A 13,293-nucleotide genomic window follows, 5' to 3' on the forward strand; every position below is an offset into this window, starting at 1 on the left:
GACTGCTTGCTGATTACTGGTATGTTTCAGATGTACACCACCGTAGTGTGACATACAGTACAAAGCGATCACCACCAAAATCTGCTCACCATCCTTTACCATACAACTGACACCCCTCAACATTTTGAACTCCCTATCATCCCCCAATCCACTTCCCCTTGGGTAACCACCAATGTGTTCTCTGTATCTATGAGTTTGTTTTTGTCTCACTGGCAATTTTTTTTTTTTGGCCGTGATTCTTATCCCCTAAGGCTTTACCTCCCACTTGGGGATTTCTCCCTGACGGCAATGCCAGTAGCACATGGCCTTCATTAAGAACCGCTCCCCGATCACCATCCAAATTTGGCCAAATGACCCTTCCCTTGATTTTTCACAGCATCACTGTGAAACTAAGCTAGAAAATGAAACTGAAACTTTCAAGGGTTGGAGACCGAACAGGGACAAAAGTGTTCAATTGTGCCTGGGCTACCCAGGAGGCATTTGGTAGAGAGGGTTCATGAACACAGCAACGACTGCAGTGTTAGGTTCCCTCACAGACCTAAGAGGGTAAATGTGGCTGAGTAAGAATACGAAGTGTAGCTGGTAGAAAGTGCACAGACCTAACCTCTTCTAGGCTACTTTATAGTGAGCCCCAGACCTGGCTTAATTTTCTACCTCCTACTGAGCAGGCCATCAGAGAGAGATGTTTCTTCACTTGTCTCTTGTGCTGAAGATCCAAGGGAATGATGTGATACGGTGAAGAAAAAACACCCAAACAGTTTCCAGGCCCACTACAGGTCAATTTAGGGTAGTTGTGAGTCGTGATTATTACAATTACTGTAGTTGTTTCTTGTTAGAGGTAGGCTAAAATAGCAAATGAATCCCAATATTTGGCTTTTGCTATTAGAAATTCAAGCACAAGTAAAGACTTTATAAAATATTCTGGCTAATTTGTATATCAAGAAAGCAACAAAGAACAACTTTAACAAAGCATGTCATTAGCAACTACAGAAAGAAATGCATCCTGATAAAGTTTGGTAGCACTGCCTCATAGCTGTGTAATATATATTTTTCAAAGGTAACATAAATAACACTTCATTTGTTTAACTTGGCTTCTTTAAACTGGGCTAGATGACTTTACCTTTCACTCCCTCACAAATTTATGCTAGCAACATTTAAGAAACATTTATTTTTCTATCAGCTCCTGACCTCCATGATGCACTAATGCCAAGAAAACAGTGTGGATCATAAACTAAACTGATCTCACAAGACTGATGCATATTCTAATTCTCAATTTGCAAACACTATCAACTACAAGTGATGGTATCGGAAAAAATGAAGAGCAGAGTGGCACACTGCCTATACTTACATGGGAAAGCTTCAAACATTTTTATATACTGAAAAAATCTCAAACACCTTCGTGAGAAGGAAGCTTAAGTCCTGTTCATTCATTCATCCATTCATCTATTTAATTTATGCATGCATGCAAATTATTTATCAGAAGTACAACTGAAGAGGTACAACTGGGATTTGAACAAACAAAAAATTGATAGGCCCCCAGAAGCAGAAAAAGTGGGCAGCCATTGCCGTTACTCCCAAAAAGCAAAGGGAGTAAAGAAGTTTCTAGAGCCCCTTGGGAATAAGAAGCACGGGGGAGGATACAGCTAGGGTCATGTGGAGATACTGCCAGTGCTTCACACTGACCCAGGAAGAGAGTGAGGACGTAGTGCCTCTACTGTTCTTTCCTTATCCTTCTAGCTTCTGCCAATGCCAACCTTCGGCCGAATGTAAACAGAGATCGAGATGGTAAGGAGTCTGGAGACCCACTCCAAAGAGGCACTTTCTAGACTACAGGAGGAGAAGTCAGCAAAGGGTCAGTAACAGACACAGGAAGAGGGTCAAATCAGTTATTACCTGAATTCCAGCCTTTCACTTCAGCATTATTTAAAGTATATCAATTAAGAATAGCAAACCCATTGATTTGATTATATTCTTACAGACCTTAGAAAAGTTATTTTTACCACTTGAGGAAGGAATGTATTTGTGCAGTTTTGTAAAATGTAATTGCAAGTCAGAAGGTTTATACTTAGAAGAGAGAGACAAGAGTGCTAAACATATAAAGTAAGAACACAGCAAATTTCCCAGGACATTGGCTTTTTTCTTGTACGTTACAATGAGTTGAGACAACATTTTGTGAGTTACCGAGGTTTTGCTTAATGTCTGTGGGAAGAATAGTGGGGATTATTATTTGTTTTGCCTTGAGGAAACCATAAAGAGAATCACTGCTAATGTGTTTCCTATGTTGACTCATGTATGCCCTTCAACACACTTCAAATCCACACGAAGAGGGGGATCATTTCTCGGTTTAAACCTGCCAATAAGAAGGAAACCTAGAACTGTCCATACTTCAGTAAAATAATTCTATTTAATCATTTTTAATCCTCTTCTCTCTCCCTTGAAAAACTATAATATTCCCTATTTCCCCAAAGATACTCTCTTCATTTCTGGAAATTCAATGATCATCATTCTCCCTCCCCTCCCTCCCCCAAATATTACTGCTTTCCTGGAAATCTCTTTGGTGCCCCAAAGGGTCTTCAAACTTAAAATTATTAACACATTTTAAACTGAATTAGTTTCCACCTCTCAAACCCACTCTTCTTCCCCAAGACACAATTTCATCTTTTCTTTACCCCCAGCCACCCAATCTTTTATTCCACCTCTATTCTTTTTAATTCCTCTATCCCCTTCCCGATAACTTAGGGTTGCTCATTCTTTTGCCATTGCCAAAAATGAGGACAAGCACAATAACTTCTAGCATGTGTCAAGAGCACTTAGGATGTGTCAGAGATGGTGCTAAGAACTTTATAAGTGTGACCTCATTTGATCCTTATTACACACTCCTGGCATGTACCACTAAATGAGGTAGAAACTGTACTAAAGGTTACAGAGCTAATATGTGGCAGGCTGAGTTTCAATCTTGTTCAAAACTAGTGGTCTGCCTACCTTTTCCGGCTTGACAAATTCAAATGTTCAAGGTTTGATTTTACATGTTTATTTTTTAATGAAGCCTTCCCAATCTCTCCTATCTTTAGTGTTTCTATGCTCTCAGTATTTTCCATCCACATTTATTACAATACACATTGTTATTTATGCATCTGCTCATTTAATAGTTCCTTCAACAAACGTATTTTGAGAGCACAGGCTACCTGATAGAGTGTGTGATGCAGGTTATCAGTAGTAAGCAAGCTTGGATCTGGCCTCTAGAGACCAGTGGGGAAGAGAGACTTTAAGCAAATAACCATATGAATACACCACAAAATCCTGATAACTGCTATGAAGAAAAACTGCAGGTGCTGCTGATGTGTCCATCCCCATGGAATCACCTGAGTGTCATTAAAGCTGCAACCCCAACTTTTTTATTTCCCTACCACTAACTTCTTCCCTCTACTGATATGCAGTTGGAGTTGGAGTTAATAAATTATAGGAACTGTTTAGGTTAGAAATTAGATTTCTAATTGGGAAATGAAATTAACCTTGCAGAAATGGAATGGTAAACCTTTTTGGTCTCATGATAAGAATTGACAGGACAAGCAGAAAAATATTATGAATGAAAACAACTGGATTTGATCAAAGCCAAGGTTGTCTCAATGGAAATCTCTCAGTTCAGGAATGTACTTGTTATATGTGATACAGTATGAGTTTGACAGAGTTCAGAACATAATGAAAAGCTCCACTTATTCAAACTTTTGCCAGAAGAGAGATGTTGACTAAAAGCCTCACAGCATGAACTGGCACCCGAGAGTTCTTGTTATTGTTTGTTAATATAGTCAGTTTACACCTTTTCTATCTGCTCAGCACAAAAAATTTAACAAGTGGTATTTAAAAAAAACTGTTCAAATGAAACCCCAAATATGGTATTTTAGGTCACAAATTTCATGTGAGATACAATCAAAGGTGTTTCTTGCTCTAAAATAGTTGTGATATTTTCAAGCAATTTTATTTTTTTAGATTTTATTTATTTAGCTTTAAAGAAAGGGGAGGGGGGAGGGGGGGGGGAGGAAACATCAGTATGTGGTTGCCTCTTGCGTGCCCCAGACTAGGGACTTGGCTCACAAGCCAGGCATGTGCCCTGACTGGGAATCGAACCAGCCACCCTTTGGTTCTCAGGCCGGCACTCAATCCACTAAACCACACTATCCAGAGCCAAGCAACTTTAGTCTTCTATGCTAAATGCATCTGAATTCATGGCAGAAGCCAAAATGAATGCCCAACGCATATTTTGGATCAAGATAATTAAATAAGTCAAAAGCACAATATCAAAATATACATTACAAAGGCTTTATCAATGANCTAGGGACCTGGCTCACAAGCCAGGCATGTGCCCTGACTGGGAATCGAAACAGCCACCTTTTGGTTCTCAGGCTGGCACTCAATCCACTAAACCACACTATCCAGAGCCAAGCAACTTTAGTCTTCTATGCTAAATGCATCTGAATTCATGGCAGAAGCCAAAATGAATGCCCAACGCATATTTTGGATCAAGATAATTAAATAAGTCAAAAGCACAATATCAAAATATACATTACAAAGGCTTTATCAATGAATACAAAACCTTCTTTAGGCTGTAAACAACATTATAAAGAGATTTTAAATTGCTCAGACATATTACACATTAGTGCAACCTTATTTTTTTCCCAATTGTGCATTCGAGTACTTGAATTCATTTCTCTTAAAGTTGGATAAACTATATCAATTTGGAAGTGGGCTCTGTTTGGGGGAAATGGGATTAAAAATACAGAAAGTCTAAAAAACAGTCATTGGTTCACCACAAAGAACAAAGCTCTTACTCCTAGCTTAGGGCGCTGCTGTAATCATGAATGTTGCAGTCCTTTTTTGGAGTAGCCGTGTCCCTTCTCGTAACATCTAGACCAGCACAGACATGTAAATCAGGTAGGTCACGTTCACATGAGCACTTGGAGTTTAATGATGAAAAATGTTATGTGAATGTTACACTAAATAGTCAACTCACTGCTTCAGAAATTGTTTGAATTAGCCCCAGAAATTCTGTATGATATACAACACAGGGATTATTTACCTATTCTGTTATATATCTTCTATAAAAGAAGATTCACAACCACAATCATCCTCCAATTCTGTGGCAGCTTTATTTTCCTTGAAAATTGCTTCATGTTTAAACTTCATATTGAGATTTCCACTCCTCACTCATTCCTCTGGATTTTAACTGCTTCATAATCAATAAATTTTGTACTGAATTCTTCCCTCCCCAAAGCAACTTCTCTCCTCTGCTCATCAACAGTAAACAAAACAAAACAAAACAAAACAAAACACAGAGTTTATCAGATTTCAGATCTTGATGCAGCTGCTCCCTGCTTCTCTTCTTACCTACAACCCAAATGATAGATGGTAGAGGAAATGACTTGCTAAACCTTAATCCCCTCAAAGCTACAGAACGAATAATGTAGCAGCCGCTGCTTCCAAGCCGCGGAACATTGCTGAGAACTTCCCTTCAAAGGAGATGACTTCAAACCGCCTTTGAAACCACTTCATCCTGCCATTCTGCTGCAAAGACAACGATGAGAACTGCCACGGGCCTCATCATTTTTCCACTGCACTTACTGCAAACGTTCCCAATTGTGCTGCATGTTACAGTCACCTAGTGAGGCTCGAAAATGTGCTAGACAATTATTCTGGGGTGGGCCTGGGGCCCTAGTGTGTCTAAAGGCTCTCCAGGTGATTCCAACGTGCAGTCAAGGCTGTGAACTGCTGACATGCTCCCACAGTGGCTAGGTTTGCCTGCCTTCAGTGTGCCCTCCGGTGACAGCCTCTATGACTGCTGCCAGGATCTTTCTGAATTGCCTCCAGAATTCCATTCAAACTTACTTCTAAACACAGCGTAAAAGACTGCAGGATCTGCTCTTAAATACCCGACTGGCTGCCTGTCCCCTACTTTCTATCAGCAAGTTCCACCAAGCGTTTCTTTCCCACATGCCTGCCTCAGTCTCCAGGCCTCAGCAAGGACTCATCTCTTGCTTGGAAATGCTCTCCACTCCTTACCTGTTTACCTGCCTGGGGAATGCATCTTCTCTCTGAAGCTTCTCCTGACGTCCTAACCCCACTTCTCTATCAGTGTTTTCAAAGCACAAGTATAATGAGTTTCATGTTTGGTTTGTCTGATTTTGCTTTTTTGACTAATCATAATGAACTGTCATTTTAGAGCCTGTGTCTATCATGATGATTAGACACTTTTTGGAGCAAGAACCATGTCACATTTGCCTCTGTAACCCCATCTAACCTAGTACAATACCTAACATATGCTGATGTTTTGTATTTGCTGAATAAATGAATAAATAGCAGTTTATAAGTGTTATAAGTGTAATAAGTGTTCACTTATTACATACAGACAGAACCAAAGGGGATTCACATTGGGTCTACTACTGAACAAGTAAAACTTATACTAAATTTAAAAAGAATCTCAATCTTTATTTAACATTTAGTAATAGTAAGGGCAATTACTTTAAAGATTAGCCTTTTAATTAGCCTAGATGAATGTGAGGCATGGTTAAAGTCAAAGAAAAACCTTAATGAAATCCTACAGAGTTCTCTCTTATCATCAGCCTCCCCACAACATATGTTTTCAGAATCAGAGCCAATATATACTCACCTTAGACTCCGGTAAAGGAAGGAAGCCCAGTTAATGCCCACCACAAGTTGGCCTAATTTGGCTGCTCCCATCATGTGACATCTAACCCACAATTCTGGCGAACATGCTTACTTTGTATTTGCTTTCTGATCTGGAAGGGGTGGGGATATGTCCTTTTTTCTTGAAGGTTGTAAAGTGCTTGCATTGAGGACATGGCTTGGTGCTGGAATCAATACGGCCAAGTTCCAAGAAGTATTTGTATTTGATGGAGTCTTCGTGTGTTAGGTTATAGACAACCGTTGCTTCCTCCAGGAATTCAAAGCATTCTGTGATAGGGCATTTGATTTCTACTTGGCCAAGTTGGACCTGAGTGAAAGAGCAGATGGGAGAGAAAGTGAAAGACACTGGTTATTATGTCTCTCTTCTTTTTGTTCCTAGAGTATTTTTAATGTAATCATTGCAGTAAAGAATTCCCTGTTATTTTGTATGATTCCTAACCTAGTAAATGGTAATCACTTTGGTACAGAGGTTGAACAGTACCAATTCCATATCATTACAGTATTTGTGAACTTCAATGACCCAAACCACAGGCTCACCAAAGAAGCAAATTGTCATCCCATTCTCTGGAAACCCCACGGCGAGACAGCATTGGGCCGATGCGCCATTAAATGAACAGCTGGGATGACAAGGTGTTTCAGATTTTTCAACTTTACTACAGAATACCTCACACTGAACCACAGGCACATTTAACTATTTTAAAAGGACAAAATCAAGAGGGAAATATATATATATATATATATATATATATATATATATATATATATATATTAAAAATTATTGCCAAAATAACTTTATTTTCCATGACACTTCCATGTAAAGAACATAAAATAACAGTTTCTATCAGAATCACAGGAACAAGTAAGAAAACTAAACCAATCACAACCGTGCAAAAAATAATCCTAATGAGATCTGGCTACTACTTCAGTAATTTACACAATGAATTTCTTCAAATGACAACAGAGTTTGATCAGGAGANATATATATTTAATAATTTAAAAATTATTGCCAAAATAACTTTATTTTCCATGACACTTCCATGTAAAGAACATAAAATAACAGTTTCTATCAGAATCACAGGAACAAGTAAGAAAACTAAACCAATCACAACCGTGCAAAAAATAATCCTAATGAGATCTGGCTACTACTTCAGTAATTTACACAATGAATTTCTTCAAATGACAACAGAGTTTGATCAGGAGAGGAGGAAGATATGCTGGGGCACTACATGCGAATTGCATGTGGGATTCAGATATGACTACCATTCAAGATTACAATATAAGATCAAACCACACAGGGTGGACACAACTAACATTTAAACAACAAAGAAAATAGACTAGTTTGAAATAAGGAGTACCTAGAATGTTCTGTGTAAGTGGTGAACAAGAGCTCTTTCTATTCATGACATCATAATCTCTTTTGCTCATTGTGACGAGCAAAAGAGACAGGCCATTTGGTCAGTGACAGGCCAAATGTCAAACAGTGCTAAACCATTTCTTTCTCAGCTAGGTGACCCTGACATTGTGAGAGGGGAAACAACATTGACCTTGATGAACAATGCCTGCTGTGAAGACTGGGGGAGGGCTGGGGAAAAGTACATGGTCAGGGGAAAGAAAAACATCACCACCAAAAACAAGAGCAACTCTAAACTCACTGTAATTTGTCCTTTAACTTCGCTGTTTATCTGGCAGAGACACGAGGAAAGGAGGTTAAGAAGCTATAGGCTGCAGGATGCATGGGAACAATATATTTAATAGCAGTAAAGGACACAAGTCGGACTGAAAATAAAATGAAACTGTCTTTTGGTAAATCTGAATAATACCTATCTGTTGAAAGTGTAAATTACTGCACAATTTTATGCTACTATTGTACAAAACCTGGTCCAGAGAGGTTTTTCAAGTATTTGCCCCAAATGATTTTTTTCTACTTTTTTGGATGAGTCTGCCTATAGTTATTACAATCAGATTTTATTAAACTTATTACAGAGTTATAACAATGTTATTAAGTTTCCTGTAAGTTGTGTTCATTTGTAGCTCAAAATAGAGGTCCTCCAAAAATTTTTAAATGGACAGAAACTATATGTGGTATTGTAAGAAACTGGCTTAATGAGATGTACAAGACATGTTAAGATTAACAAAATGTTTCCTCTTTTAACATTCCATTGACACTTATCAAGCCCATTTCTGAGCCAGGTACTGCGTCACGGACTGAGCATTGCAAGTGTCTATTTGGTAAAGAGGCAACTGTGATACAAAGTGGTGAGTGTGCCTGACAGGATATGGGGGAGGCTTGGTAACTCACACTTGAGAAGTTCAGAAGAGGCTTCTTGGAAGAAGTGAGGTTTCAAGAGAGATCTTAAGATTAGTAGGACTTAGTCAAATAAGATTAAAGGTGTTTTAAACAGACAGAAGATAACCACTTGGGTAAAGGCCTGGAAGGAAAGGGAACACCGTACAACACAGCAGCGATAACCACATCTTTCCCACATGCTCATTGGGTCAAACACATACTGTCCTCCGGAATAGGCAAACAACTTAAAGATGGCAGCCTTGGAGGGACTGAATCATAAGCAGCAAAGAGTGAAGTACAAAGTAAGAATTTAGCAAGACAAGACTGTACATATGAACTGGTCTCAGAGCACAAAGGCAGAGCATGAAGCCACCTTACTGGTCTGGATGCTTTTCCTGTAAAAATAGAAAACTTCAGTTTTATCGTAGGAAAGATGATCCCATTCCACACAGAATGGGCTCACTTGGGTCATCTCAAGTGACCCTTATTTACTGAGAAGCAATACTATAGGGGGTAACAGCTGGAATTTTTTAGTCCCAGTCCAATGTTCTAAGCTGGCCTCCCTCACCTGTAAATTTGTTTATTCTAACTGTGTCAATGAGAACAACAGAAGCAGTCATTTCACAGCCACCCAGGAGCGGTCAGGTCTTATAGAAATGGAACATCCTTTAGGGACCAGAACAATGCAAGGCAGCTTAAAGGCAGGGGTCCCCTTGTCACCCCTCCAGCAGGGGTGTTCATTACTACACTTCCTTAGGGTGCCTACCATCCAACACCCAACCAAGTACCTCGTCTTCTCCTTCCGTATTTCTCAAACCTGCTGCAAATCTACTCCTTTTCCACACAACACACCATTTCCTTATGCCTTCACATTTTCTGCATTTTGCCTGCATTTTGTTCCGTTCCTTCTTTCTGAAAGCTCCAAAATCCCTCCCCCACTACACTGAGCCAAAGGATCTCATATTTTATTAAACAGAAGCACCGTGATCATATTCCCTCATTTTCCCACTGCTCACTGTCCCAATCCGTGTTTGTCTCCATCTGTTTTGTCTTCCTTATTTTTATTGCACAGGGTCAGCATTGCTTCCAGGACAAGTTTGTGAGTCTTTTGACATGTCTGTTGAGAATTCAAGTTTCCTGGCCCACAGGGCAAGTATGAAATTTTAATCACTGCTGATAAGCTGTCACTGGCAGTTTGAGACAATTACTCATACAATCCTTTGAATTACTCACACTTCTCCATACTAGCAATACTCCCTTTTCACAATAAAATGCCACCTGTGGTCTACATCTCTTGGCCTCTACACGTCTATCTTTTTCAGAATAATTTCCCGAAAAGATCACTGGCAAAGAGTCATCATGATTAAGCAAAGTACATTCATTTATTTATTAAAAAGATACATACTTCATCAGTTCAAGCATGCCTTTTCCAACATTTTAATATCTCAAAAGTCAAGATTATCTTATAATAAATAATCTCTAGCATTGTGCCATAGTTTAATTTGCTGCAGTGTTTTAATTTTCTTGGTGCCTCATAATACAATACTGCAAACTACAATTGATCATGTCTTAGATTTCAATAAAATGTGTTTTTTATGGACGAGGCAGAGTAATGGACTATGGACAGATGAGGAAACAGACAGAGCTCCTATTGGAGGAAATGCATAATAAACAAGTGAATAAACCAAGCAGATTGTAATTAGCTGTTGTGAAGGAAGGTATCTTTGAGGGGTAACAACTTGAACTGAGAACCAAAAGGCCTGAAATGCTGAAAAGTGTGGAGAGAGACTGTAGTCAAAGGAAACAAGGACAAGGGCCTCAGGGCAGAATGTGCCCAGTGTGCCCGATGCGCCTCTGTTCAGAGAACAGAACTGAGTTACTGAAACACATTCTACCTGACCCAGGAGACACAGGCCTTGGTGGTGTTCTAAGTTCAATGTGATTCATTGAGTGATTTTATGATGAATGACATACTTTGATTTATATTAAAAGCCTCATTCTGACTCTTCCTGGAGAATGGACTGTAGAAGAACAAAAGTGAAAATTGGGAGAAGAGGAGGACTGCATGTGTACTTCCCAGCAATGGCATCGGGCCGTGGCAGTAGATGTCCAGGCAATGGATGACAGAGCCTGAAGTAGGGAGCCAGAGGTAGCAGATGAGGTTCATCATGGGGGTAAAACCCAATGGGTTTTGGTGATGGATCAGATATGGCGGATGAAGGAGAGGAAGAAATCAAGGACGATTCCAGGTTTTTGCTTGAAATATCCTGATGACTGGAGAGCGCTACTTCCTGAGAAGTTTTTAATAAAATATACTTTATGTGGGTATGTGATATTTGCTGGAAATGATTCACTGCAACGTATTATAGTAACAAGAATAAAGATCAGTAATTCATTCAAAAAACATTTGAGCTCCTACAATATTATACTTAAATGATGTAAAGTAGTTGAAGTCATAGACCTTGCTTTCATAGAATCTGAGGATATAGCAATTAAATTTGTGTTGACAGTCTCTTCTGGCAACTTGGAATTTGATGGTACTAATTCATTTAATAGTTTACCCAATGTTTTGAATTTTTATTAGGCATAATCATAAACATATGTAAAAGTTGGCGGATTGGTATTATAAAGCCTTAAGTATTCATTCTCCAGCTTCAACAACAATCAGCTTCTGGCCAATCCTGTTTTTACCCGCACCCTGACCCATATGGCCCTTCCCATATTACTTTGAAGCAAAGACCAGAAGTCATATAATTTCATTCATAAATATTGCAGTATGGGTCTATAAAAACCATGATATCAATAACATGATATCAAATATCTCCCCAAAAGACCAAAATTCTTCAATATCAACTTAACAGTTTAAATAATGTGTCATCTCTATTCCATTTGTAGGATCTTATGTACTTAATATATTTAAAACCAAGGTATTTTAAATTTCTGTTGTGTTCAATGCTAACACTACCATTGATGCCACTGGAAAATACACTCTCTGATGGTTCTGAACAAAAAATATGCCATTCTTGTAAGATAAAATTGTTAAAATTATTTAAATCTAAAACAATCTCCAAGGGTGTTAGTAAGAGACACTCTTCTCCACTTAATGTTCAAACTGGATGGCTAATTCGCCCCCTGGGATAACTCAAATTAATTTAGTGACACAGGTGAAAGAAAGCTCCAGGTCAATTAATTAAATCATCCAGATAAAAGAACAGAGGAAGTATAAACCTTGAACTTTGAAGCTCAATGTATCGAATGTGTTGTTTATGATTTTTGTCTTGGTTTTAGATGTTGGTCATGATAGTTTACAAGGTGCCTTGGCCTTTTGTTCACTTAATACCAGGGGATTTCAGACTTCCTTTAAAATGGAATGTGTTAATGTGGTGGTAGAGAAGAGCACACCACAATGAAATCAGGAACAGTAATAATAAGATGTATAAGGTACCCCTACATGGCAAGCACTGTTCTAAGCACTTTCTGTGCATGGATGACTTTGTAGAACACGATAGAGACAGATTCATTTTCAGGATCATGGATTTTCCCATAAATTTATCATCTGTGAGTACAGGAGGTGGTTGCTTTATTGATAAATATGATTTTTTGTTTACTCAACAGCTATTACACAACACTGTGCTAGATGCCTTTAATTATTGAAAATACTAATGAAAACATCAAACCAAATATCCCAGAAGTTCTCTCAATTCTAGACAAGATAAATATAAAGAAAATGACACATAGGTAAACAAGGTTAAAGTGTTAAGTACCAAATGAAAAGAAAGTATCTTAAAAGCAGCCGAGGAAAAAGTCATCCCCACATAGAAAACCTTGGCCCCAGGTACACTGTGGATAAATTCTACCGAGAATTTAAGGATGAACACCAATAATACATAACTACTCTCTTAGACGATAGGGCAAAGGGGGAAATCACTGCTCAGATTGTTTTCTGAGGCCAGCATAATTGTGATGCCACGACCTGATAAGGATATTGTCAGAAAGGAAAAGTACTGACCTATCTCCTCATAAACACAGATGCAAAAATTCTGCACAAAATATTAGCAAACCAAATTGAACATTACATGCAAAAGATAACACATCACAATAAAAGGTTTATTCCGAAAATATGAAGTTGGTTTAACATTAAACAATATATTGATATAACTCACACAATAATAAAATACAGGTAAAAATTACAGGTTATCTCAACAGAAAAAGTATTTAATAAATTTGACATTCATTCATGCTAAAATCTATGCAAGTAGGAAGAAATATAAACTTCTTTAATCTGATAGATATCTACAAGACAACCT

At 38.4% G+C, this 13,293-nt stretch overlaps 1 protein-coding gene across 1 annotated transcript in view; it reads right to left on the reverse strand.

Annotated features, from left to right (window-relative positions):
• The window catches only part of RNF217 (ring finger protein 217), a 104,297-nt gene that overhangs the window by 23,870 nt on the left and 67,134 nt on the right, over window positions 1-13,293 (reverse strand). The window contains exon 2 of the mRNA XM_037045831.1: window positions 6,773-7,006. Within this exon, the coding sequence (XP_036901726.1) occupies window positions 6,773-7,006 (234 nt within the window). The remainder of the gene's footprint in view (window positions 1-6,772; window positions 7,007-13,293) is intronic.

The sequence above is a fragment of the Sturnira hondurensis genome, unplaced genomic scaffold (assembly GCF_014824575.4).
Source record: "Sturnira hondurensis isolate 20B ecotype Veracruz unplaced genomic scaffold, ASM1482457v3 Scaffold0004474, whole genome shotgun sequence".
NCBI lineage: Eukaryota > Metazoa > Chordata > Mammalia > Chiroptera > Phyllostomidae > Sturnira > Sturnira hondurensis.